The following is a 25,988-nucleotide window of genomic DNA, read 5'->3' on the forward strand; positions in this document are numbered from 1 at the left end:
ATATTATTCAGACTAAACACCAGATAGTAGGTAGTAGGCAGGGAGGTACTACCGCCTGGGAAGATATTGGAAGCATAATGTGTTGTCTAATGGTAAACCCTGCTGCCATATGTGACCAAGTCCCAGGTTGATGATCTGACTTTCTGCCTCATTTACACACAATTGCAGGGTCTCAATTGTTTCTCTTACTTTGACAACACAACATACATATATTGTTTCTCACTATTGATCTTTTTTTTCGTTTTTGTATTTATTTACAGTATGGTTATTAGTAATATTTTTAGTTTAGTTGTTAGTACAAAAAAAAAAGTAGACTAACACCAGATAAGGTAGACTAACAGCTGGGTCTTACAGATGAGCGGTGGACCGTGGATGTGGTGAGCTGTGAGGGAGAGAACGATCACCCGTTGGAGACCTTCAGGGTAACGAAGGTAATGTCATGTCATGTTAATCAGAGAGAGAGAGAGAGAGAGAGATGAGGTTAGTATAATAAAACACTTACCTCACCTCAACCTCACCTCACGTCACCTCACCTTCACCTCTCTCTCGCCACAGAACCTAGGTCGGGTGTGTCCAATAGTCCCAGGTTGTAAGCGCTTGAGGGTCAACGGGACATATTCGCCCCCCTTTACCACCGCGGGGGAACACCTTGACAACCTGAGTGTGTATTTCCAGTGTTTCGAGTGAGTTTTGTGTTCGTGTTTTGCTTTATGTTGATTTTTGTATTGTCCTTTTTATGCGTTTTTTTGTTTGTTTTTGTCTGCTTATGTCTATCTGTGTGTCTCTGTCTCTGGCAATACTATTCATTAACGATGGTCGGGTCATTATCACCGACTGTCCTTATTAATCGCTTTTGTTATATCGCCTCAAGTGTCTGTCTTTAATACCTGTCTAAAGTGTCTTCCTCAAGTGTCTGTCTAAAGTGTCTGTCTAAAGTGTCTGCCTCAAGTGAAATTACTCACTCACTTAAATCATTTCCCACCCCTGAGGTACAGTAAACATTCTCTTAGGCTCTTGTTTGTCTGTCTGCCTGTCTGTCTGCCTGTCGTTCTGTCTGTCATCATCTAGGGACAGAATCTTTAGCTTTCTCAATATTTTGGGTTAATTTCATAGCCATGTGCTGCCATAAAGATGACCAAATTTAGTGTAGCATTGAATATTAAAATCTTTTTTTTTTTTTTACATTCCTCTAGCGACGAGAATTTGAACCTGGCCATAGTACCTGACCCGCGAGTGAAGACCTGGAACTTGTATGTGTTCCGCTGCCGTCCTGAACAGCCACGACCACGGGAAGGAGACTGTCCAGTAACCAGTTATGACAAAGTCGGCAACAACACGTATCTGCATATCAAGAGTCGCTTCCTACCGAACTCCGTCTATTATTTCATAGTAAGTTTATCTTCACCGGTAGAGAGATAGTATGATGGTAGAGAGATAGTATGGTGGTAGAGAGATAGTATGGTGGTAGAGAGATAGTATGGTGGTAGAGAGATAGTATGGTGGTAGAGAGATAGTATGGTGGTAGAGAGATAGTATGGTGGTAGAGAGATAGTATGGAGGTAGAGAGATAGTATGGTGGTAGAGAGATAGTTTGGTGGTAGAGAGATAGTATGGTGGTAGGGTGATAGTATGGTGGTAGAGAGATAGTATGGTGGTAGGGTGATAGTATGGTGGTAGAGAGATAGTATGGTGGTAGAGAGATAGTATGGTGGTGGGGAGATAGTATGGTGGTAGGGAGATAGTATGGTGGTAGAGAGATAGTATGGTGGTAGAGAGATAGTATGGTGGTAGAGATATAGTATGGTGGTAGAGAGATAGTATGGTGGTAGGGAGATAGTATGGTGGTAGGGAGATAGTATGGTGTTGGTGAGATAATATAATAAGAAAAATATGGATCCCCTGAAGATAAGACACCCTAACTTATTTCACCTGAAGATTAACCTAACCTAACCTAACCTAACTCTCTCTACCCCGGCAGCTTGAGCCAATCAGCATGGACCCACAATGCCTCCTACAGTCAAGCATCGTGCCCTTCCCTGCAGAGGGTCGGGTACCTCAGCTCTCACCTCAGACCGCTCCGTCGATGGCCCCCAAGTTGTGAGTAGCAGAATCACCTGAAGATTAACCACCCCCTCCCCTCCCCTCTCCTAGCTTATTTCACCTGATGTTTCGTCTTGTCTTGATTAAATAAACAAATAAAAACGGCATAAGGTTTTGTCCAAGTCAAGTGTTTGTTTATTTGATCAATATTAACATCTTAACACTCAGCACCAGTAAACAAACAATCAGAGGTTAGGTTAGGCTGAACTAGTGTGAGCCATAAATAGTTCAAAGGGCCCGTTAGGTTAGGTTCCCTTGTCTCATATTACTGTGTGTGTCTCAGGCCGTGGTGGACGACTAACCTGAAGGTGGTGCTGTTGGTGGTGGCGATGTGCATCACTTGCATCCTGGGCATGTTAGCTGCTGCCTTTTCTATCAGGTGCAAGATCACACACTCGGGTAAGTACTGTACACACACACACATGAATCTGATACATACATACATACTACTTTGCTGTCACTCGGAATCGTGTATGACGATCATCCAGCTATGATACAATGATATGAGTTATTAAGGATGTCACCTTCGTTGCTGAGCTCTGAGGTGACTAGAGAGGTCGATACGGGACCGGCAGGGTCGTCCACAGATGTTGCACGTGTGGACGACTACATCTTGTGCGGGAGGGGCGGCGGCAGCGTCTTTCCGGCGTTGGTACTTGTCTGCTTCGGTAAGCAGTCGGGCTAACTCGAAAGTATTGACACCTTCTCGTGTGGTGCTCCCCCAAGCGTTACAGTGTTGAGTGATCGTCTCCCAGGTGATGGGGTCGATTTGGTACTTTTTCAGGTTTGTCTTAAGACTATCCTTATACCTTTTCAGTTGCTCGCCAGCGTTACGTTTACTATTCGTTAGGTGACTGTAAAGTAGCTGCTTTGGCAGTCTACTGTCGTTCATGCGGTCAACATGGCCAGTCCAGCGTAGTTGTTCATGAATAATGGTAGGCTCGATGCTCCTACAGTTGGTGTCAGCAAGAATACTGGCATTTGTTCTCTTGTCTTCCCAGCGAACTCGGAGGATGGAACGTTGACTACGTTGGTGAAAGTTTTCAAGTGCCTTGAGGTGCCTCCTGTATGTGACCCATGTCTCATTGCCATATAGCAGGGTGGGGAGGACCACTGCTCGATATACGTGTAACTTTGTCGATCATCTCAGCTCCCTACAACTGAAGACACGGGTAAGGTGTCTGCCAAAGTCTTGAGATGGACATCTGATCCGATGTTGAATCTTTTCATCGATGTCAACAGTGGTGGACGGGTGGGAGCCGAGATACCGAAACTGGGTAACATTAGAGAGGGTAGTACCGTTAAGCTGGATGGATGGTGGAGGTGTGGCTGAACCAGGGGCAGGTTGAAAGAGAATCTGAGTCTTACGTACATTCACCTCTAGGTCGAAGTGTGCATGCGCATCTGCGTAGGTGTTCAGGATCGCCCGTAGGTCACGTTCAGTGTGAGCGACAAGGGTGAGGTCGTCTGCATACTGAAGTTTAGTAATGGAAGCTACCGACACCTTTGTTCCTGCCTGGAGTCGTCTTATGTTGAAAAGACCCTTCACCCGGTACTCGATGTCCACCCCGCCGGCTAAATTGGCACTGGTACGAGTAAGGAAGGGAGCCAAGAAAATGGAAAAGAGAGTTGGTGCCAGTACACATCCTTGTTTAACCCCTGTTTGGATGGGGAAGAACGCAGACTTGGTGCCATTGTGCAGGACACTGCCGTTCATGCCATCGTGGAGTTGCCTCACAATGGCGATGGATTTTGGTGGCTACATACATACATACATACAACGTAAACACCTAGAAAAAGTGCAAAAGAGGGCATGCAAGATTATTCTCTCCCCTTCCTACTCCACATATCAAGAAGCGCTCAATACACTGACCCTTTCGACTCTCACTGACCATCACCACGACCTCATCTGCAAATTTGGTAAGAAGCTTCTACACCATCCTCGACACCGGCTCCTACTACCACCTGAGATCCCTAGCCCGAGAATTGCTGTTCGACACCACAACCACATCCAGCCCATACGAGCACGAACTGATCGCTATAAGAACAGCCCAGTCCCAACCATTGTAAAAATTATCAATAACTTGTAATAAACTAGTGTATTCGCTCCCAGTAAACACTACTTCTTGCACTGTCATTATGTTGAAATGCCCTGTAGTTTGAGCTTTTCCCCATCTAGTTATTATATATCTTATTTGTATCACTTATGTTACTTGTATATTATTTGTAATTCGAAACCCATTCCCCAAATATGTAACTGTATATTTTCAACCTTTTGGCTGCCAAGCTCTTTCAATAAACCATTAATTATTATTATTATTATTATTATTACATACATACATATATACCCTTTTTTATCCACTGTATAGATTCATTTTTTCCTATACTTTTCAATAAACCGTTAATTATTATTATTATTATATCAGTAATTATCATCCATTGTTATTATTTTCAGTCACTCCTCCAGCTCCTCACACCTACAAGAGGAATGAAGAAGAAGAGAAGGAGTGTGATCGACCCTCCGTCTTGTTGCTGTACAGTCGGGACTCACCAACACACCTGTCCCGCGTACAACACCTGTCCTCCCGCTTCACACAACACCTAGGCTGTCAGGTAGGTTCCTTATCATCACCTAGACTGTCAGGTATAGGTTCCTTATTATCACCTAGACTGTCAGATTAGGTTAGGTTAGATTTTAACATCAATATATTTCCGTCACAGGTACACGACATATACGTTGCTAATGACATCAATCAGCTGGCCGACCCCTGTGAGTGGCTGCTGGGGAAACTGTCTGATGGCCGATCTTCTGTCAAGGTGGTGCTCCTGTTGTCTCCCTGGGTGACGAGGCTGCTGCAGGCGCTAGTGGACGGCAAACCACCCCCAGGTCAGGAGAACATTGTAGCCGGATATAGTTACAGTATATATATATATATATATATATATATATATATATATATATATATATATATATATATATATTTTATTTATTTATGTTGTGTGTGTGTGGAATCTTATGATAGGTTAAGTTAGGCTTACTGATTGCCACTGTCTATGTATCAGAAGAATCACTGTAAACATGTATGACTAATTTACCAAAAAAATATGTCTGTCTGTTTGTTTGTCTCTTTATCTATCTATCTGTCTGTTTGTCTAATATTATTGCCTCCTGTACTGTACTTCTTGTGTTAGGTAAGGCAGAGTAGTATTATCAAGTGCCCGTGTAGGCGATGGTGTTCTCATGGTGGCGATGTATGATGTTGACAGTGATGGAGAGTGACCCCGAGGAGACAAGATTCCACACCAACCTCCTGACGGCGGCGCTGAGGAGACTTCTAGCTCAGGACCTCACAAGGGACTACCATCGTGTGTTCGTCGTCAGGTGGGTGCTCTTGTGGGGGATGTGTTGTGGTGGTGTGTTGTAGGGCTGTGTTGTGGTGGTGGTGGTGTGTTGTGGGGATGTGTTGTGGTGGTGTGTTGTAGGGCTGTGTTGTGGTGGTGGTGGTGTGTTGTAGGGATGTGTTGTGGTGGTGGTATGTTGTATGGATGTGTTGTGGTGGAGTGTTGTAGGGGATGTGTTGTGGTGGTGGTGTGTTGTGGGGATGTGTTGTGGTGGTGTGTTATAGGGGATGTGTTGTGGTGGTGGTGTGTTGTGACTGTTGTAGTGATGTGTGGTGGTGTGTTGTGAACTTACTTTAACCTAACCTAACCTAACCTAACGTACTCCTAACAGCCTGGGGGAGACAGTGAGTGAGGTAAAGACGGATCTTAACCTTCTAGTGGAGAGCAAACGTTACCGCCTCCCCCTCCACTGGCAACAGCTCGCCGCCTCCATCTTAGACAGTAAACACGCCCAACCTCACCACCTCTGTTGAACGTCTCTGAAGCTCACCAAATTTTGACTTACTCCTCGATTGACTCCTTATGATGATGAAATACTAAGGTTAGGGACTCAGGAATCTCGATGGCTTTATAATACTTACTCGAACCTGATGCGGTGAGAATGTATCCAACGGTAGACTGGAGCTAAAACACACAAAAAAATATAAAACACAATCATTGGAATTATTATACGTTGTTTTTAAATAGATACGTTCATTTTACATTAAATTCAATATTGTTTGGTGCCAAGTGAACGTATTTAAGTAAAGTAGAGTTTTATTATATTTTGTTATGGTTTTACGCTGTTTTTATGCCTTAAACTAAAGTAAATCAAGAATATTTCCCAAGAATGTTTGAGAATGTTGGCCAGCATAAATCACTTGAAGTCGAGACCTCACATGAAGTAATTATCCTCACTCACGTCTTGACTCGCTGTGTACCCTATGTCCGCCCGGCCTCATGAACCAACTGGCCTCATGTTAAGTGGAGAGATATATCCAAGTCTTGACTGAAGTATAGATGATCCAAGTCCTAATTGACAGGTGTGACAAGTTCCAGCAGGTACACCCCCCCCCCCCTAGCCTCATTCAACTTATGGGGGGGTTAGGTTAGGATTTAGGCTGTGTTAATCTTAAGGTGCAATAAACTAAGGTAATTATCTGAATTTATTAGTGTTATCAAGTACAAGTAATAGTAAGTTTTTGGGTAACTACATTGTTTATTGATATTACAGTAACTGTTTATGTTCACTGTATACCTGCACTGTTTATGTTCACTGTATACCTGCACTGTTTATGTTCACTGTATACCTGCACTGTTTATGTTCACTGTATACCTGCACTGTTTATGTTCACTGTATACCTGCACTGTTTATGTTCACTGTATACCTGCACTGTTTATTCACTTATACCTGTTATGTTCACTGTATACCTGCACTGTTTATGTTCACTGTATACCTGCACTGTTTATGTTCACTGTATACCTGCACTGTTTATGTTCACTGTATACCTGCACTGTTTATGTTCACTGTATACCTGCACTGTTTATGTTCACTGTATACCTGCACTGTTTATCTACTGTACATACTATATCATGTAATTCATTCATCATCACTGACTAAGTAAAAGTGGTACGTCCGCTGTGCCTATGATTAACACCTTATATTGTCTCAGGGTTCTCCTGTTCAGGTCCTCCTAATCAATCCCTGAGTCTCCGTCCTGTCGGGTTTTTAAATAAGTAAATATATCCGAGATTTTCTTCCCTGTTCGTATATTATCAAACAAATTTAGATGTGTTAATATATAATCCTGTAGTAGAGGTGTATTTTGTCCACATATGTAGTATCGAAGGTTTTCTATGTGAATATAACTGGGCCTTCACCTCCGCTTCCCAGTGTTTCGGAACGGGAGCAGGTGTGTGACAGGCGAAGGGGGTCGTGCTGGGCGTCAGGTGGATATGGTGAGGGGGAGCAGTCATGACTGGCAGTGGGGACCTGCTGGTGTTGAATGCGGTGGATGAAAAGTGTGAGCAGCCATGCCTCCAACCTGGCCACATTCTCCTCCAAATAGGTAAGGGTATCTCAACTGTTCTAGGAGGACACGACTGCCTCTCAGGTCCCAGGGTTCAGGTAGGTCGTCGGCAGTGTGCTGCTCCCTCCATCGCCCACGGCAGTCACAGCGCCTATGGGCAGGGAAATCGACAGGCACCAAGTTGATGCACTTGCAGGCCTCAAATGACCTGGTGAGGGCCTTGGTTGTCTGCACGAAGTAGACCTCCTGGACGGTGAACCCTTCGCCCACACTGGAGGCGGCAGACCCCAGAACGCCAGGCTGTTTGTTCGCCACGTCCCTCAGGCCATTACGGGCCCGAAGTTGCCCCGTACACAAACCGATGTCCTGGAGGAGGGATGGTCCTGCCACACACACCATAGCACCCGTGTCAGCCACAGCTAGCACAGATTGGTGGGGGGAATGCCCCAGCCCAAGTTGAAATTCCCTGTTTTAGAAGATTAATTTTATTACAGCGTGAACGTGAGTAAATCATATGTCCATGCAAATTGTAAATCATTGTATGGAAGCTTGACAAATAAATGTAAGTGCAATTATCTGCCAGTATCTGTGATCCTATCTTATTATTACTAAAGGTAATGACTGATTGGTTATGACATAGTATAACCAATAACTTAGATGGATGTTGAAAATTAAATGAATTCATTAAATCATCATTTATCAAGTATAAATCATGGAATGTCGAGTGGTGGAGTGAACTTCTACGTAGATACACCATAATCTCCTGTAAGTAATCAGTGTGAAGGTATCGAACTCTACGGTAAGAAATAAGAAATACAACATATTATTATCTTTATATAATATAATCCACTCCTACTACCACCGATTCATACCAAAACCATGACGTATTGTGCTAGATGGTCTGGTGGCGTCTTGAAGCCGAATTAAGGCTCATCTAGCAAGAACAATAGTAGTCGCCGATCTTATGTAAACCTAAATTATTTAAGCTGCTAAATTGTATACAAGTTAAGAGGGAAATGTCGAGTCTAGTCTTAAATTGGTCTAAAACGCCCCAGAAAACCGTTATTAAAGGAACTAAAAAACGGAGTTTTAAAAGTTAAAATAAAGTTTATTGTAGAAGTATGTCGATCATATCTATGGTTAAATAAATACAGCAGTTCGCGCTCCTCTAAATATTCCCCACTCTAGCCGGGTTCGTCCTTAACTGTCCACATAACTAAGGTAGGTAGGTCACGGTGCCGTGGGTGGAGCTGGATGGTCCACTTTCACATAGTGAAACTCAAATTCATCCCCTCACTGAAACATTGCCAGTAGTTGCGCCACGTAGATCTCGGATATCTGGAACAAGCAAGTAATCAGAGATTAAATATAGAAGTATACTTTGTATCAAACTCAATCACACAGAAATAATTCACTAAATACATTAATATATAACCAAGTTATATCAAATATAAATAGTTAATCAACAAAACTCATTTTTAACCAACAAGAAAATTGTACTCAAGAAAAATAACACCAGCATTTGAAGAATGAAGAGATGTATATCCATGGATCCAGTAGTATTACTTCCTTTGAGGTTATGATCAGTACTGACCTCCCGTCACAGCTTTCAGAGTATTTAAGGACGGCAGTGGTGGGGGGGGGGGGTGATACATGTGAATTAGGCGGGAAAATCTTAACTGGGCTAACCACCTCTTAACTGGGCTAACCACCTCATCACAAGTGTTTAAGACATTTCATTTCTCGATAATTGTTCCATAAAACTTCACTATGTCGTGATTATTTATCGCCTTTCTATTGCTAGTTTAATATTTTTCTATTTATAACTTGTTAATTTTTCACTATAGAGATTAATGAATGTGGTTTACCGGGAGTTAAACGGGCGTAACAACCATTAGCGGCTTTACTGTGGTGGTGTCTGTTTCTGGCCGCCCATAGAAAGTCGTAGAATTCGTCATGCTATATTTATCAAAACTTCAAAAACCAGATCACAATTGACTTTGATGTGAAAGATTATGAATAAAAGAAATACAGCGCATATTAAAGTTGGAAGTTTCTCTACATTTGTCACTTCCACATAAATACACATCTGAATCTGTAGATAATGGTCACTCATAATAAGCTCATTTAAAAATGAAAAGTCTTTAAGCTTGGTAATAAAATAAACTAATTCAATAAATGTCTGGCTGGGTTCCTTCTATACATTCCTAAATCTACTATAGAATTCATTGGCCTCTTTAACAGTGTAAGCAACTGCCTATAGCCATTCAAGCAAACCATAAAGTCTCAAAAGCCTTATTGGACAACATCGTGACAAGTATTGGTAACAATAAAAATGGTTCAACGTCACACTGATTCTAAATAATAAAAGTTTCACCCTTTAAGTAAACCAGCAGTACTTAAGTATTCCAGGCAGTATATAAGTACCACCAACATATAGGCTTTACTAACGTAGCCTACAGTATTGTTAATGAATGTGGTGAGAATACTTCAAAGTTTGTACATATATAATAGATCTATAATTTGCTTTAGTTCCTCCAAGAAGTACAAGTTTCTGTAGTGCCCCAAGAACGAAGGCACATTTTCTTTCTTGTTAAATTACTGAAATCTTTATGTTTTTCAGTTATTTCACACCTAAAATCATTTTATTTTTACGGACTCTATTACATGCTAACATAGTTTTATGTAAATGGTAATAAATGATTATTCAAATGGCTGTTTTATATATTCAACGTAAAAAGGTAATAAGATAAGGAATGATATGGAGGTGAGCGCCATCTATGAGTTAACAGCACTACTAAACCTTCATCACGGGGTACAGGGGAGAGTTGGAGGTGAGCGCCATCTATGAGTTAACAGCACTACTAAACCTTCATCACGGGGTACAGGGGAGAGTTGGAGGTGAGCGCCATATATGAGTTAACAGCACTACTAAACCTTCATCACGGGGTACAGGGGAGAGTTGGAGGTGAGCGCCATCTATGAGTTAACAGCACTACTAAACCTTCATCACGGGGTACAGGGGAGAGTTGGAGGTGAGCGCCATCTATGAGTTAACAGCACTACTAAACCTTCATCACGGGGTACAGGGGAGAGTTTCTCGTCTGGTGGTTCTTGGATCCATCACCAGCTGGAGCCACAAGACAGAGGAAGAAGGTGGAGGACGGACCAAGTGTACCACGATCTGACAGCCCCGAAAATATCGGCCTGAGGCATCGGTAAGACATTTATTCATAATATTATACCAGATATTTAACATTAATAATACTAAGAAGTTATTGGAGAATTATTATGGTTAGACAGAGTGTATTTAATGGTTAATTTAGTTAATTGTGCTGGGTCATCTGGTGGAGGTGGTGAAGTACTGTATTGGTATATTTCCACTTTTTGCCGCTATATGACATCAAAATTTAAAGTATGTTTTTCCGGTGGTTTTTGATGTAATGAACGAATTTGACCTTCATTTGTGGCGCAAATCACTAGTTTTGAGATAAGCCCCTGGTGAATTAATATAAGTGGACAACCATGGAGTTGTTGATCAATGTGTTGTTCCATTGGCTGTCCTCGGGTTTTGTAGAATGTTTTTTTTCGAGATTTTTCAGTGTTGTACTCAAGTGTGCCCTTTTCTTTTGTAAAGTAACGTGTTTTGCAAAAAAAGAACATTTTCAATTTTAACAAACTGCTAATTTTGCCAATAAAATAGAGGTCAAATTTGAGTAAAACACCAAAGTACACCAAAAACTAATTCTCATACCAAAGAACCTACCTAACCTAACCTACGAGGAGGAGACGAGTTAGGAGTATAACCTCGGGTAAACATGGCGGGAACCTGCGGACAGCCAATGGACCAATATTAACCCACTTTTCTTCAGTGACGTTTCCCTCACAAATGACTTAAATATAGCAGGGAGATTAGGTAATTTTAAGTAATTTCTGAGGAAAACGTCGTAGAAGAAACGTGTTTTAACATTGTCTAAACTATTGGAAAAACACATTGCTCAACAAAAAGTCAATGGCTGTCCACTTGTAAAAATTTACCACCCTGCTCCTCAGAAACTAGAGCTGTAAGAATCGAGGTAAAAACTGTCCAAAATGCACAAAAACCCATCGGAAAAAGTTTTGGATTTAACCTAACCTAACCAAACATAAACTAACGTGGGTGTGTACCTTCATGAACAGACATGCATAATGAACTGTTAAATATCTCGCTTAAATGTATTTTGTTCCAGAAATGTTATTGAAGAAAATTGTCTTAGAATTGTCAAAATTACTGATTGAAATTATAAAATTCCCGAGATTCGTTTAGCGACTAGGTTTTCCCTAGTGTATTATGTTTTTCGAGCAATTCTAACCTTCATTTCTGGTATAAATGAGCCGTTATGGAGATATGACCTCGGTTACCGGGACTAGTTTGATTTTGTTCATTTTTTCCAGATGTTGTTATAGAATTTTAAGAGGCGACATTTGCTAGAAGCTAATACTGTACTGTATAATCTGATGTAATATAACCAACCAAAGCGACCTACCTAACCTTACCTAACTTCCTAGCCAGGCGTGGAATTGCCATATTAAACAAAGTACTTATTTTGATATCTGGTACCAACGAAAGCAACTTTATTGAAGCGTCACGGTGTAATTTGTATTTTTGTGGATGCAAGAGTGCGCTTGGACGCGGCGAATCGGCAAATTTTTTGGAGGAGTGTTTACGGTAAATGTAATTATTCGCCACAGAGCACGGAGAGACATCGTTTTAGTGTCGTGTGCTCGGTTTTTAAGTGTTTTGCCCCCATTTCCTCCTACCTTCATCCCTTGCCCATTACAGGTGATTTAAGATCATATAAAAAATGAATAAAAAAGTGCTTTTAATTAAAATAAAAAGTTGTCGCCTCTTTTAAAATATTATAATAAGAACACCTATGGAAAATATGAGCCAAATCGGAAAAACTCTTGCTGGTGGTAGTGGTGTTCTGAGAAAAAAAGAAAAAACCTAACCTAACCTTTCCTATCCCTTAACACTTCAAATAATATATTAAGGTTACTTTATTTAACTGATGATAAATGAAAAAGTTATTTCATTAATGTTTTGTCAGTGAGTCATTAGCATTTATAGGTCACTAGGGAAGCTGGAATACGTTTAAGAAACTTATTTGCAATCCCAATACATGTAGATTTGAACTGTCCTCTGATTGGTCACAGCAGATTATGTGAAATTCAAACGAAAGAAATTTAAATATTAAATTGCGCAAAAGTTTTTGCCCGCTAGTGCAATAAGAATCCGTCAATATTGTCGTAGCTTCGTCGTATTTTGGTTGCGTCCACAAAATGTAACCGCGACATGTCGCGTAAGAATCCGGGTGTGCCGATTCGGTTTTTGTGTGTCCGTCACAAAAGGTTAGGTAGGGTTTTCAATTTTGTTTAATTCAGTTTGGAAGAATGATTGTTGTTGTTTCTAGTGTTAAAGGAAATAAAGGCGAAGCGCCTACTTTCGGAAGGTCAGACTCATTCTAAACACATCAAAAACTATTGGAAAAACCCAATTTCAACCTAACCTAACCGATTTGAGTAATCAGTTCCTCCATGTGGTATTAAACAAACAAGTGCCTCTATTATAAGTGTACGAAGTTGTTATTTGACCATGATTCTGGGCCAAATAACCGTCGGCTATTTGACCGGGACCTGCGGGGATCGCACGTATACGATTTTAATGGGATTGTATTCGGGTTGATTGTGGGCATTAAACAAGTCATTAAATTATGGTATTATTTAATTGTAGAAGTTTCTGTGGGCAAAAGTATTTAGTTTTATTTTAGATCTCGGTCAAATAACCGGCGGTTATTGTGCCGAGTACTGGTCAAATAATCCCTGCCTATAATATAATAGTTTTACAGTGTTGTGTATTATATAGCTAATGGTCACATTTCCAGGAAACTTCAAGGACCAACAACACACCTCCATGGCAAGTTCAGACTCCGTTAACGGAGAAACGCCGCCGACCCGCGAGAGGGGAGACCGACGTCGTCACTTCACGTCGCGTCGTCGGGTGTACAAGTCGAGTGTATTAGAGGACTTGTATTTAAGTGCACTTGTACAGTAATCCTATAAAAGTGGTCATTTACGTAAATGTTTGTGTCTAGAGTCACGTCCCATTGGCGTCGGTGGTACGCGACACGTCAAAAATATGGCCCAGATTCACGTTTTCCATCCCATACCCAATTTTGAATGTGTGTTTATTTAGTTTTTCTTTAAAGTACAGTACAGTTTATTAATAACTTTAAGCTTCGTTTTTAAAGCATAATGTCATTGTTTATTAATTATGATACTCCAAAAATACTGTGCTACTTAATATACTTTTTTCTACTTATATGAATCAGTTCAGTTCATTAAACTTTTATTTGCATAGTATTGAAGAAGACTACAGTACATAATTAAAATTTTTACATATCAACAGTGCAGTACTTTATCTTAAGTAATATTTTCAGGCACTTTCTCCATCACTGCCTAAAGTGGACCTGAACCTTTGGACCTGATGTGAACTAGAATGAAGTTGGCTGGATATAAAGTAAACTGGACCTGAAGCTAACTGGACCTGAAGTAGTCTGTGGTATTGTATTTAATATTGTTGTGGTACTTTGAATGTTAGGAAAGTTCTACAGGCATTCCCCAGTTTATAAGAGTCCCCCAAAAAGTATATAGATTTTCTAGCGGTAAAATGTGAAACTCTAGATGAAATACATTGATGTGATCCCCATTGCGTCAGCATAAGTTGGTACTCCTGCTCACTATATCGGCAACAGCTATAGACGGCGGGTAGCGAGGGAGTCATCCTCGTGTGACATACAACTGTATATGCTTTACTATAACAAGAAATTCATTAAGCTATATTAAGGTATGTATCGTGTTGGGTAGAAGCAAGGCCCTAACCGAGGATTACAATAATATCAAAATTTACGTTAACTGGAAGAGTTTTGGAACGTCGCAACCGAGACCGACCTCGAGGCGGACATTTCACCACCGTGTCGCAGTAACGGTTTCATCCGTACCGAGTTGCAGAATATAGTCGTCGGCAACACGTCTGATTTATGAGAGGTGACCAAGGAAATAGTAGTTGATATTAGAGTGAACGGTCTAATTGGGATCTGCCAAATATTATTGATACGTAAATGTTGTCGGTTTAATGTCAAAATAAGAATTTAAATCGGCGAGTCGCCGGTGGTTTTGTGGCGGGTGACCCATCGCGATACCGCGGGTTCGCTCGCCCCAGTCTGCCAAGTTATCCGAGCGAAGGCCAATAATAGCACCGCTCGCCCCGTTGGGTCTTTCCGATAATTCCTCGGTTCATTTGACGTAAGATCCCATTAATGACCGGCACGGCGTCGGCGTCCATATACGACACGCAATCTCAATTCGCGTAACGTGCGATCCGAAGCCTCGGAGGATTCGCATCTTTGAAAAACGTATGTATACTCATTCGTGCTCGGAGGTGTAGACGTAGAGTTAGTAACAGTTCTGAAACAGGTCGTGTAACATTGGTCGGATAGCCTCGAATCACGTCGACCCCGTGGCTAAAGATATTATTTTGGGGTGACCGTACACGTCGATTATAAGCCAATATAGGAGCTTCTCGACAGACAGACAAGTCGAGTTCCCGAAGCTTGTTCGCGAGTCCAAGTTAACTCTTGTAGATAATGATATACAGTAGAGCTATACTGTATATACCCAGCACATTACGGTACAGTCGGTCCCCGACTTACGACGGGGTTAGGGACCGGCGACCGGGTCGCAAGTCAAAAATAATACCGTACATAGAAAATATAAAACGGGCGTCTCTCTCTCTCTTCTCGGCACCACGAGAACTCTCACTCTTACGCTTGCCAGCCATTTTAAAGGGAATTACAAACAAAAATTTTGTCGGTACACAGCGCAATCACTAACGTCGGGATTCGAAAATAGGTAATTTGACAAAATTTTGGTACGACCGAGGCGGTCGTATGTCGAGTAGGTCGTAAGTCGAGGAGTAGCTGTATTTAACTAATGATAACAGAAAAAGTTATTTCTTTAATGTTTTGTTTTTGTGTTTTAATGTTTTGTCGGTGAGTCAGTTCTCGTCTTCAACGTTTAGGTCATGAGGGAGGCTTAAATATATCTAGAAAAAAAAGTTTTTGCTCCTGCTTAAATATGACAATAGATTTGCACTGTCCTCTGTTTGGTCACAGCAGATTATGTGAAATTCAAGCGAAAGAGATTTAAATAATAAATGCCGCAAAATTGTGCGTTTCTCCCGGCAGCACGATAAGAATCCGTCAACATCGTCGCAGTTTCGTTCTACGTCGGTCACATCCACGAAATGTAAACGCTATTGGACGTGTACGATACCGGGTATGCCAATTTGGTTGTTGCTCGTCCATCGCAAGAAGTTAGGTAGTGTTTTCAATGTTGTTTTTTTTAACCCTTCATGTTGAAAGTCTAACTCACTTTGGAAGATTCATTGTTTTTGTTAGTGTAAGGAAATTAAGATCATATTTATTTATTAGAAAAACTCCAAATAAAAATTGGTAAAATTATCGTTGCGGCCGTGCTCCTATTTTCCGAACGTCATAAAAGTTCAAAATACATCAAAAACCATTGGAACAAGATAATTTCAACCTACCCTAACCTATTTGAGTAATCAGTTCCTCCATGTGGTATTAAACTAATAAGTAACGTTTATTTTTAATGCAAAGTTGTTATTTGACCCGGATTCTGGGCCAAATAACCGTCGGCTATTTGACCGGGACCTGCGGGGATCGTATGGGATTTTAATGGAATTGTAGTCAGGATGGTTGGGGGCATTAAACGAGTCATTACATTATGGTATGATTTAATTGTATAATTTCTGTTGACAAAAGGATTTAGTTTTATTTTAGATCTCGGTCAAATAACCGGTGGTTATTGTGCCGAGTACTGGTCAAATGACCCCGGCCTATAATATAATAGTTTTACAGTGTTGTATTATATAGCTATTGGTCACATTTCGAGGAAGCTTCAAGGACCAACAACACATCTCGGTATGACAAGTTCAGACTCGACCGTACAGACCCGTCCGGTCTCGTATACGACGCCGTTAACGGCACACGGAGAAACGCCGCCGAACTGCGGGAGGTAAGACCGACGTCGTCACTTCACGTCGTGTCGTCGGGCGTACAAGCCGAGTGTATTAGAGGACTTGTATTTAAGTGCACTTGTACAGTAATCCTATAAAAGTGGTCATTTATGTAAACGTTTGTGTCTTAAGTCACATCCCATTGGTGTCGGCGGTACGGGACCTCTCAAAACTATGGCCCAGATTCACGTTTTGCATCCCATACCAAATTTTGAATGTGTGTTTATTTAGTTTTTATTTAGAGTACAGTACAGTCAACCCTCACTTTACGCGGTCCCACATTCCGCGTTTCCACGTTTACGAGGCGCCCTGCCAGAACCCGGGATGCTCACATTCCGCGGTGCGTGTACCCCTTTACGTGGGTGAAGTATAATTTTTTTATTTAGCTCATAAAATTCATACAAATTATCCGGCCAAAATATAATTTACATTGCTGGAATTCTTACAATTTGATGATCATTTTGAATATAAGCATCATAGATTTTGCATTAGACATACAAATTTTAGATCTAATGCAAGTATTTTGTTTACTCAGAGCAAATATGTTATCTTTTGTGCAAAATATATGAAGTGTATATTGAAAATATTCCTGGTCTTGCAATGAATCCAGCAATGTCAATTATATTATCCTAACTTTAGTCTGAGGTATTATTTATTACTAAAAAGGTAAATATTCTGGTTTCTTCCAAACATTTATCTGGTAGGGAGCATTGGTGGGGGTTGGGGGGGAGGGAGGGACCGACTGACCGACCATCTGGCGCGGTTGGAAGAGGGGGGAGGCAAGGTGGGGTACTTTGATTGACAGATAGTGTCGTGAAGAATATATTTTTTTTTTATTAACTGAAGATATTTGTTTTAGTTCATAAAATTCATACAAATTACCCGGCCAGAATATAATTTACATTGCTGGAATTCTTACAATTTGATGATCATTTTGAATATAAACATCATCGATTTTGCATTAGACATACAAATTTTAGATATAATGTTTACTCTGAGTAAATATGTTATGTTTTGTGCAAAATATATGACATTTATATTCAAAATATTCCTGGTCTTACAAGGAATCCAGCAATGTCAATTATATTATCCTAACTTTAGTTTGAGGTATTATTTATTACTATTCCTTAAAATCTAGTGGTTTTCCTCCCAAAATTTCTCAGAGAGGGAAGAGCCAGCGAGTGTAGTGTGAGAAGAGGGGGAGGGAGTTGAGTCCATTATTTGAATGGACATTAACTTGACGACTGTATTTCTCTCTTTCTCTTAAGTATTAATTGTGTGCATGTACCATCATAAAATTAAGATGTTATTTTTACTAGAACATAGGTATTGTGTTGGAAAAAGTGGAGTTTGGGGGTCAGCCGGTCTCTATTTCATTTAATCCCATATGTTATGTCATTCACTTTACGCGGTACGCTGTGGGTTACATTAACCGCGTAAAGTGAGGGTTGACTGTACAGTATATTAATCACTTGAAGGTTCGTTTTCAAAACATAATGTCATTGTTTGTTAATTATGATACTCTACAAATGGTGTGCTACTTTTTATACCTTTTTCTACTTATATGAATCAGTTGAGTGAATTTAACTTTGATTTGCATAGTTTTGAAGAAGACTACAATACATAGTTTAAATTTTTACATATCAACAGTGCAGTACGTTATCTTAAGTAATATTTTCAGGCACTTTCTCCATTACTGCCTAAAGTGGACCTGAACTTTTGGACCTGATGTGAACTAGAATGAAGTTGGCTGGATATAAAGTTAACTGGACCTGAAGTGAACTGGACCTGAAGTATTCTGTGGTATTGTATTTAATATTGTTGTGGTACTCTGAATGTTAGGAAAGCTCTACAGGCATTCCCCAGTTTATATAAGTACCTGTACTGTGTCTTATAAAAACCTATAGTAAATCGAATCAATATTCCTATAGACTCACATTATAAAAGCCAAGATACTTTTCTACAATGAAAAAAGTTCCCCCCAAATAATGTAGTCACCAAAAAGTATCGATAGATGTTTTTAGTGGCAAAATTTGAAGCGCTAAATGAAATACATTGATGTGATCCCCAGTGCATCAGCATGAGTTGGTACAGGTACACCCGGCCACTATATCAGCAACGGCTATAGACGGCGGGTAGCGAGAGAGGGAGTCATCTTCGTGTGACATACAACTGTACAGTATGTTTTACTATAACAAGAAATCCATTATGCTATATTAATATATGTATCGTGCTGGTTAGAAGCAAGGCCCCAACCGAGGATTACAATAATATCAAAATATACGTGAAATGGAAGAGTTTTGGAACGTCACAAGCGAGACCGAGACGTATCTCGGGGCAGACATTTCACCATTGTGTCGTAGTAACGGTTTCATTCGTACCGAGATGCATAATATAGTTGTTGACGTCATTGAATTGAAACCTCTTATTTAGCCAGAAAAATGCAGATACAGAGTGGATAGAAATAATATTAACATGGCTGAGCCAGTTGAGAACTTGAGCTCTCTTTGAGGCACCTGATATATACTATACTTTTATCTCAAGGAAGTATTATGTAACATTTAGTATCATCTGGAACAGTACAATAGCATGGTAGTAATAAGTACATCTCATAATGTTACCACGGTTATCACTTCAATATTTATTTATTTTATTATTTTTAATTTTTATTTATTTATTTATTTATACATGTACATATACACATACATAAACATATATACACATGTATACATATACATACATGCATATATATGCAAGTAAATCACTGTAGGTGCGTGTGATGCAGGTATATGCTGATAACCACAAGGAAAAAGAAATCACTTTGTGTTTTCTTTTTCCTTGTGGTTGTCAGTACACACACACACACACACACATATATATATATATATATATATATATATATATATATATATATATATATATATATATATATATATATATATATATATATATATATATATATATATATATATATATATATATATATATATTGATCACAAACATTCTTTATCAACATGATCTTCTACCATGTTACAAGAGCTGTCATAGTTGCTAGAAGGGATGAGAGAGGGACAGTGTTATAATTACCATGATGTTGTTTCAGGGTCAACTGCTATGATGTGTGTCTCCCACAAACACCATTTGGAGGATACAAACAATCCGGTCACGGACGGGAACTGTGAGTATAGCGAATTACAGTCGTGTACAGTACTTGCTCTTTCTCGGTTAAAAACACTTGAGAACTATACTTTTGGCTTATCTGGGAAATTTTGGTTTATAATCGACACCAAAAAATGTGCGTTATCCGATGCCGTATTTATTGTTTTGTAATACGGCGGTCCCTCGGTTAACGAACGCAATTCGTTCCAAAAGGTCATTCGTTGACAGAAATTTCGTTAACCGAAACCGTCGTTTCAATGGGATTTTGGGTAATTGGTTCCAGCTCACCGAAAATTACATAATATAGTTTGAGCGTTTAGGAAGTCGAAGATTATTGGTAAATAAAGGTTTATGAAATTTTATAACTAGTTTAGGATTATGGTGATTTTTGTTAAGAAATGGTAATACAGCAGCTCGTACTATTAATTTATTGGGAGAAATTAGACTAATTTTAAGTGTAGTTAGGTGAAGAAAGATTAGAATATTTGGAATTGCTTCACTATCTTTTTTTAGGGCTGCATACACTTTATACATATATTCAATAAGCCAGCATGGGTTGTTTTTCAATTCATTGTTTTCTTGTTGTTCAGGAAGTGTTACTGAATACTGTACTTAGTATTGATGCTACATTGGTTGCCTTTAAATGTTCTTATTGTAAAAACAGTTATAATCTTACCAAGATTTTAGTTTAAATAGTTTAATAAAAACGTTGGTTTGTGGTGCCAAAATTATAAGTTATTTATTTTAAACCGTGATTTGACATACCGTATATATTAAATAATAATAATAATTAACGGTTTATTGAACGAGCACGGCAGTCGAAAGGCCGAAAATATACAATTACATAATTGGGGAATGGGTCTCTTGATTTACAAATAATGTACAAGTAACATATGTGATACAAATATGATATATAATAATTAGGTGTTGATAATTTTTACAATGGTTGGGACTGGGCCGTTCTTGTAGCAATCGGTTTGCGCTCGTACGGGCTGGATGCGGTTGGGCAGGCGCGTGGCCACGTGGCCAGGACAGTAGCTTGGGGCAATGTAGGTGTGCTCCATCCTTCAGGTTAGGTCAGGTCAGGTTAGATCCAGCCACACTCGGTATTGCTGTGTTTTTGTGCTTTTCCTTCGAGTTAAAATTGCCACTCTTGTATATCACTCGTGGGTTGATCGTCAATACTCGTAGGGAATAAAAAGTAACTCGACAAAAGTTGATAATCAATTAATTGATATGGGAAGATTCTTGAAGAAGGTTCAAAAATAGAAAATAGTCTTGTTATCATTTTCAGGTTTTTTGTTTTTAAGTTTTTAATTCAATTGAAGGAGATATTTTAGGTGGAGATTTTATAAAATAGTTTATAATAAAAAATAAAAGAAAGCCAATAAGGAATAAAAAAAAAATAGATTTAATCATAAAAGGGGTGCTATTTGAGGCATCAAAAAGTATTCCAATGGAATTACTTGAGCTTGACAAGCTCATATTATTATTAACTAACTTTTTCCACCGGAAGTAGGCGCCTCTACTACGATAGGTTTAAAAGACCTACACCGCTTGCTTTCGGTCGTCGGGCGAAAGATCGGACGAGGAAGAGATTCAATTTAAAAAAGCCGAGACCGACGCACTCTCTACTACAATTGGTATAATTCTACAGTTAGCACCACAAATTTCTGAACGTCGCCCAAAAACTAATCCGGGCCGGTTAACCGTAAATCCGATTCGGTTAAGACGCCCAGGAATTGCATCTGCTTTTACTCCAAGGGCTGGAACAGTTCAAGAGTGAATAACATCAGCAGCAGTAACTAATATACGGACTTGTGTATTTATAGGTAATACAGTTCGATCGTCTACATCTAGAAGACGAAAACCAGATAAATCAAGTTCTTTAGATGGAGTTATATAAGAGTCAAACTGTACTTGTAAAAAGTCTGAATATTCATAACTTCAATATCACTAATGTCCAATAGTTTTAAGAGTAATTCTAGGATTATTAACTTCATCCAAAAGATAAAGTAATCAAAGTGAAGGAAGAGCAATAAAAACAAAAATAACAGCAGGAAAGATTGTCCAAATTACTTCAAATGTTTGATTTTCAAAGAGAAATCAATTAATAGATGCGTCGGAAAATACGGCGGCTATTACGTAACCGACAAAAGAAGTACGGCGTTCCCTCGCCTTACACGGTGTCACTTTCCGCGATTTCTCGCTTACGCGGTACCTCGCCAGAACCGGACTTTCACTTTCCGCGGTGCATCTACTCGTATACGCGGTGAAGTATAATTTGTTTATTTTATTTGGCTCATAAAATTCATACAAATTACCCGGCCAGAATATAATTTACATTGCTGGAATTCTTACAGTATGATGATCATTTTGAATATAAACATCATGGATTTCGCATTAGACATACTGTACAAATTTTAGATCTAATGTAATAATTTGGTTTACACAAAGCAAACATTTTATCTTTTGTGCAAAATATATGAAGTTTAAATTCAAAATATTCCCTGACCTGCAAGGAATCCAGAAATGTCAATTATATTACCCTAACTTTAGTCTGGGGTATTATTTATTACTAAACGTTAAAATCTAGTGTTTTCACCCAAACATTTCTCAGAGAGGTAGGAGCTAGTGAGCTGGGAAGAGGTGGGGGGGGGGGATTTGAGTCCATTATTTGAATGGACATTAACCTGGCGACTGTATTTTTCTTAAATATTAATTGTGTGAGCATACCATCATAAAATTAAGATGTTATTTTTACTACAACATAGGTATTGTGTGGGAAAAAGTGGAGTTTGGGGGTCGGGCCAGTCTCTATTGAAATTAATCCCACATGTTCTGTTGTTCACTTTATGGGGTTTTTCACTTTCCGCGGTACCCCGTGGGTTCAATTGACCGCGTAAATCGGGGTACTACCGTAATTATAATTAATACAACCATAGTGTGGTCATGAAAGAAGATAAGTTGCTCTATAAGGGGGGATGCACCGTCTTGGAATCCTAGGACGGCTACAAGAGAGATTATCGATCCAATCGAGGAAAGAACATTTCGTGTTGTAAATGCATCCGAGTAATGAGAATGTCGTCGCGATAGCCCATTTAACCGTAAGAAGTGCCGGGGAAAGAAAGTGACATTTACTCCTGTAAATATTGTTAAGAAATGAATTTTTAATCATTTAGGGTTTATAGACAGACCTGTAAAAAGAGGGAATCAGTGAGCAATTCCTGCAAAGATATCAAAAACAGCTCCTATAGAGAGTACATAATGAAAGTGAGCAACAACATAATATGTATCATGAAGAATAATATCAATAGATGAATTAGCAAGAACTCCTCCTGTAGAGATGGGCTGTAGTTGACTTGAGTCCCTTGGAGGGTACCTAATCATCTAAAAAATTTAATTCCAGTTGGAACAGCAATAATCATTGTGGCCGAAGTAAAGTAGGCTCGTGTATCAACATCCATACCTACAGTAAATATGTGGCGAGCTCAAACAACAAATCCAAGAATTCCATTTGGTATTATAGCATAAATTTTTCCTAAAGTTCCAGAGGCTTCTCTTTTCCCGGATTCTTGCGTAACAATGCGAGAGATTATACCGAAGGCTGGGAGAATAAGAATATACACTTCAGGATGACCAAAGAATCAGAATAAGTGCTGATAAAGTGCTGGGTCTCCTCCTCCTGCTGGGTCGAAGAATGAAGTATTTAAATTTTGATCTGTCAAGAGTATAGTAATAGCTCCTGCTAGAACAGGCAGGGCCGGCGCTACCCACTAGGCGAACTAGGCGATCGCCTAGGGCGCCAACATCTGGGGGCGCCACAAATTCAGGGCAAACTTGGATAAAATTAAAAATGAAGGGAAATCTGTGGTGGACACTGTAGTGGAGCCGTGGAGGGTCGGAGCAGGGTGTTAGAAGGGTGGGGGGTCGGAGGGAGGCGAGGGTAGGTAGACGGTAGCCGACTGTGTTTTCTTTTTTAATATTATTCGTTAACCCCCCGGAGGGACTAACCCGGGTCCTTATATCTTTTATTTATACTTAAGATGTCAATTTAATATATTGTCCGACCAATGACTGGTCACAACTCACAAGTATCTTATTTTGCACTACATGTATATAATAATGATGTAATAATAGTAGGTTATAACTCGCAGGAGGCTGGAGCGAGCTAAATGCTTATATGTTATTATTTTTTAAAGATTGCCCTAAAATAAAAAAAATAACTAAAAATTGTTTCATTGACATTTACGTCAAGGATTTATTGACTTAATGTAATAACAATAATTGGTTATTTGCATGGATGAAGTAATAAAGCCACAAGATGAAAATTATGTTATCAGTGGTGTTTGGAGAGTTAGAAACAATGTAGTAATGGGTTACTGTACCTACATTAGCTTATCAAAACTTTCAAGGGGGCGCACATCTAAAGGCTTGCCTAGGGCGCCAAATCATCTTGCAATCGCCCTGAGAACAGGAAGTGAAAGGAGTAAAAGAATGGCTGTAATAAATACCGATCATACAAATAATGGCATACGGTCTATAGTCATACCTTTTCTTCGGATATTGACAGTAGTTGTTGTGAAATTTACTGCACCTAAAATAAATTAAACACCAGCCAGGTGAAGCGAGAAGATTCCCAAGACAACAGAAGCACCCGCACGAGCAATTGCTGCAGAGAGCGGAGGGTAAACGGTTCATCCGGTTCCTACCCCACTTTCTACTATTCCACTTGTTAATAATAATGTTAAAGAAAAGGGAAGAAGTCAAATTCATATATTATTTATACAAGGAAATGCTATATCTGGGGCACCTAGTATAAGTGGAACTGGTCAGTTACCAAAACCTCCAATTATAATAGGTATAACTATAAAAAAAATCATAACAAATACGTGAGCTGTTACTACTACGTTATAGATTTGGTCGTCACCGACGAGACTTCCCGGTCGACCTAACTCGGCACGAATTACCAGTCTCGACGAAGTTCCTACCGTGCCCGCTCGTGCTCCGAAAATAAAATATAGAGTACCAATGTGTTTACGATTTGTTGAAGAGTCATCGTTGCGCGATAAGGTGGCCGAGGAATAGGCACTAGATTGTAAATCTAAAGACGTGTATATCACCGGGGCTTATAAATTAATATGAAAGTACTTTAAGATTTAAAAGATTTTCTTTTTTTGACAACTTTGAAGGCTGTTAGTTTAAATAACTTAAAATCTTAGAATATAATGAAAACTGATGGGATAAAGAGGCCAAAAACATTAATAACTGCTGTAAAAGGAGTAAAAAAATCCGTGTCTTGGGTGGGAAGACGACCATTTCAATTTAGGCGAAAATAGAACTAGCGCTGAAATTGAAATTCGTAAGTATTAATATGGGGAAATTAAAATAGATGTTAGAAGAATTAATAATGGGACCAAAAATAACGAGGTTATTTCTTGAATTAAAATTCATTCGTGGAAAAATCAGTAAAAGGTGGTTGTGTGGCCAGTTGTCAAATTCACTCTGTATGGGCTCACATATGTACCTACACGTAGATATCTCGCACTCGGGATTGAGGTAAGATAGAAACTCTCAATGCGTTTTCTGTATATATTGTATGTACAGTGCAGTGCCAGGGAGTTGCCGTGTGGTGAGGTCCTGTTGGGCGAGGAGCTTGTTAGGGGTCTGGTTGGTGAGAAGCTTGCTCAGAGGTCCTGTTGGGTGAGGAGCTTGCTAGGGGTCTGGTTGGTGAGAAGCTTGCTCAGAGGTCCTGTTGGGCGAGGAGCTTGCTAGGGGTCTGGTTGGTGAGAAGCTTGCTCAGAGGTCCTGTTGGGTGAGGAGCTTGCTGGGGGTCTGGTTAGTGAGAAGCTTGGTCAGAGGTCCCGTTGGGTTAGGAGCTTGTTTGGAGGTCTTGCTGGTTCAGGAACGTGGAGTAAAATGGACTTCAATTGCAAGAGCGAGAGCTCATATACTCTGCCACCGGAAGTAAGACCGGATGTAAGCGTCGCCGGTGTCGACCCCCCCAGTCTAGACTTGTCAGAGAAACTTGGCGCGAGTCTAGGCGACTAGGTTTGTGGTGAGAGTATCCAGGTGCCCCCCCCCCCCTTGCCGTGAGAAACTCGCCGGTTGGCTGAACTCCGCCGCTATGGAATGCGGCCAGGCTTGTCAGTTGTAGGGGAGAGTATCCACTACAGTAG

General features: G+C 39.9%; 1 protein-coding gene and 1 pseudogene across 2 annotated transcripts; one reads left to right on the plus strand and one right to left on the minus strand.

Annotated features, from left to right (window-relative positions):
- Positions 1-354: 354 nt before the first annotated feature.
- Positions 355-7,581, plus strand: LOC121861931 (the record flags this gene model as incomplete). 2 transcript variants are annotated; one of them, XM_042359900.1, is given in 9 exon segments in its annotated part: positions 355-431; positions 556-683; positions 1,194-1,389; positions 1,979-2,097; positions 2,384-2,499; positions 4,556-4,713; positions 4,822-4,987; positions 5,368-5,482; positions 7,376-7,581. In XM_042359900.1, coding segments are annotated over 9 exon segments (1,160 nt in total), but the record flags the coding sequence as incomplete, so codon positions are not given.
- Positions 7,582-23,456: 15,875 nt separating this feature from the next.
- LOC121861932 lies at positions 23,457-25,263 on the minus strand (annotated as a pseudogene).
- Positions 25,264-25,988: the final 725 nt, after the last annotated feature.

The sequence above is a fragment of the Homarus americanus genome, unplaced genomic scaffold (assembly GCF_018991925.1).
Source record: "Homarus americanus isolate GMGI-L3 unplaced genomic scaffold, GMGI_Hamer_2.0 scaffold44382, whole genome shotgun sequence".
In the NCBI taxonomy this organism is placed as follows: Eukaryota; Metazoa; Arthropoda; class Malacostraca; order Decapoda; family Nephropidae; genus Homarus; species Homarus americanus.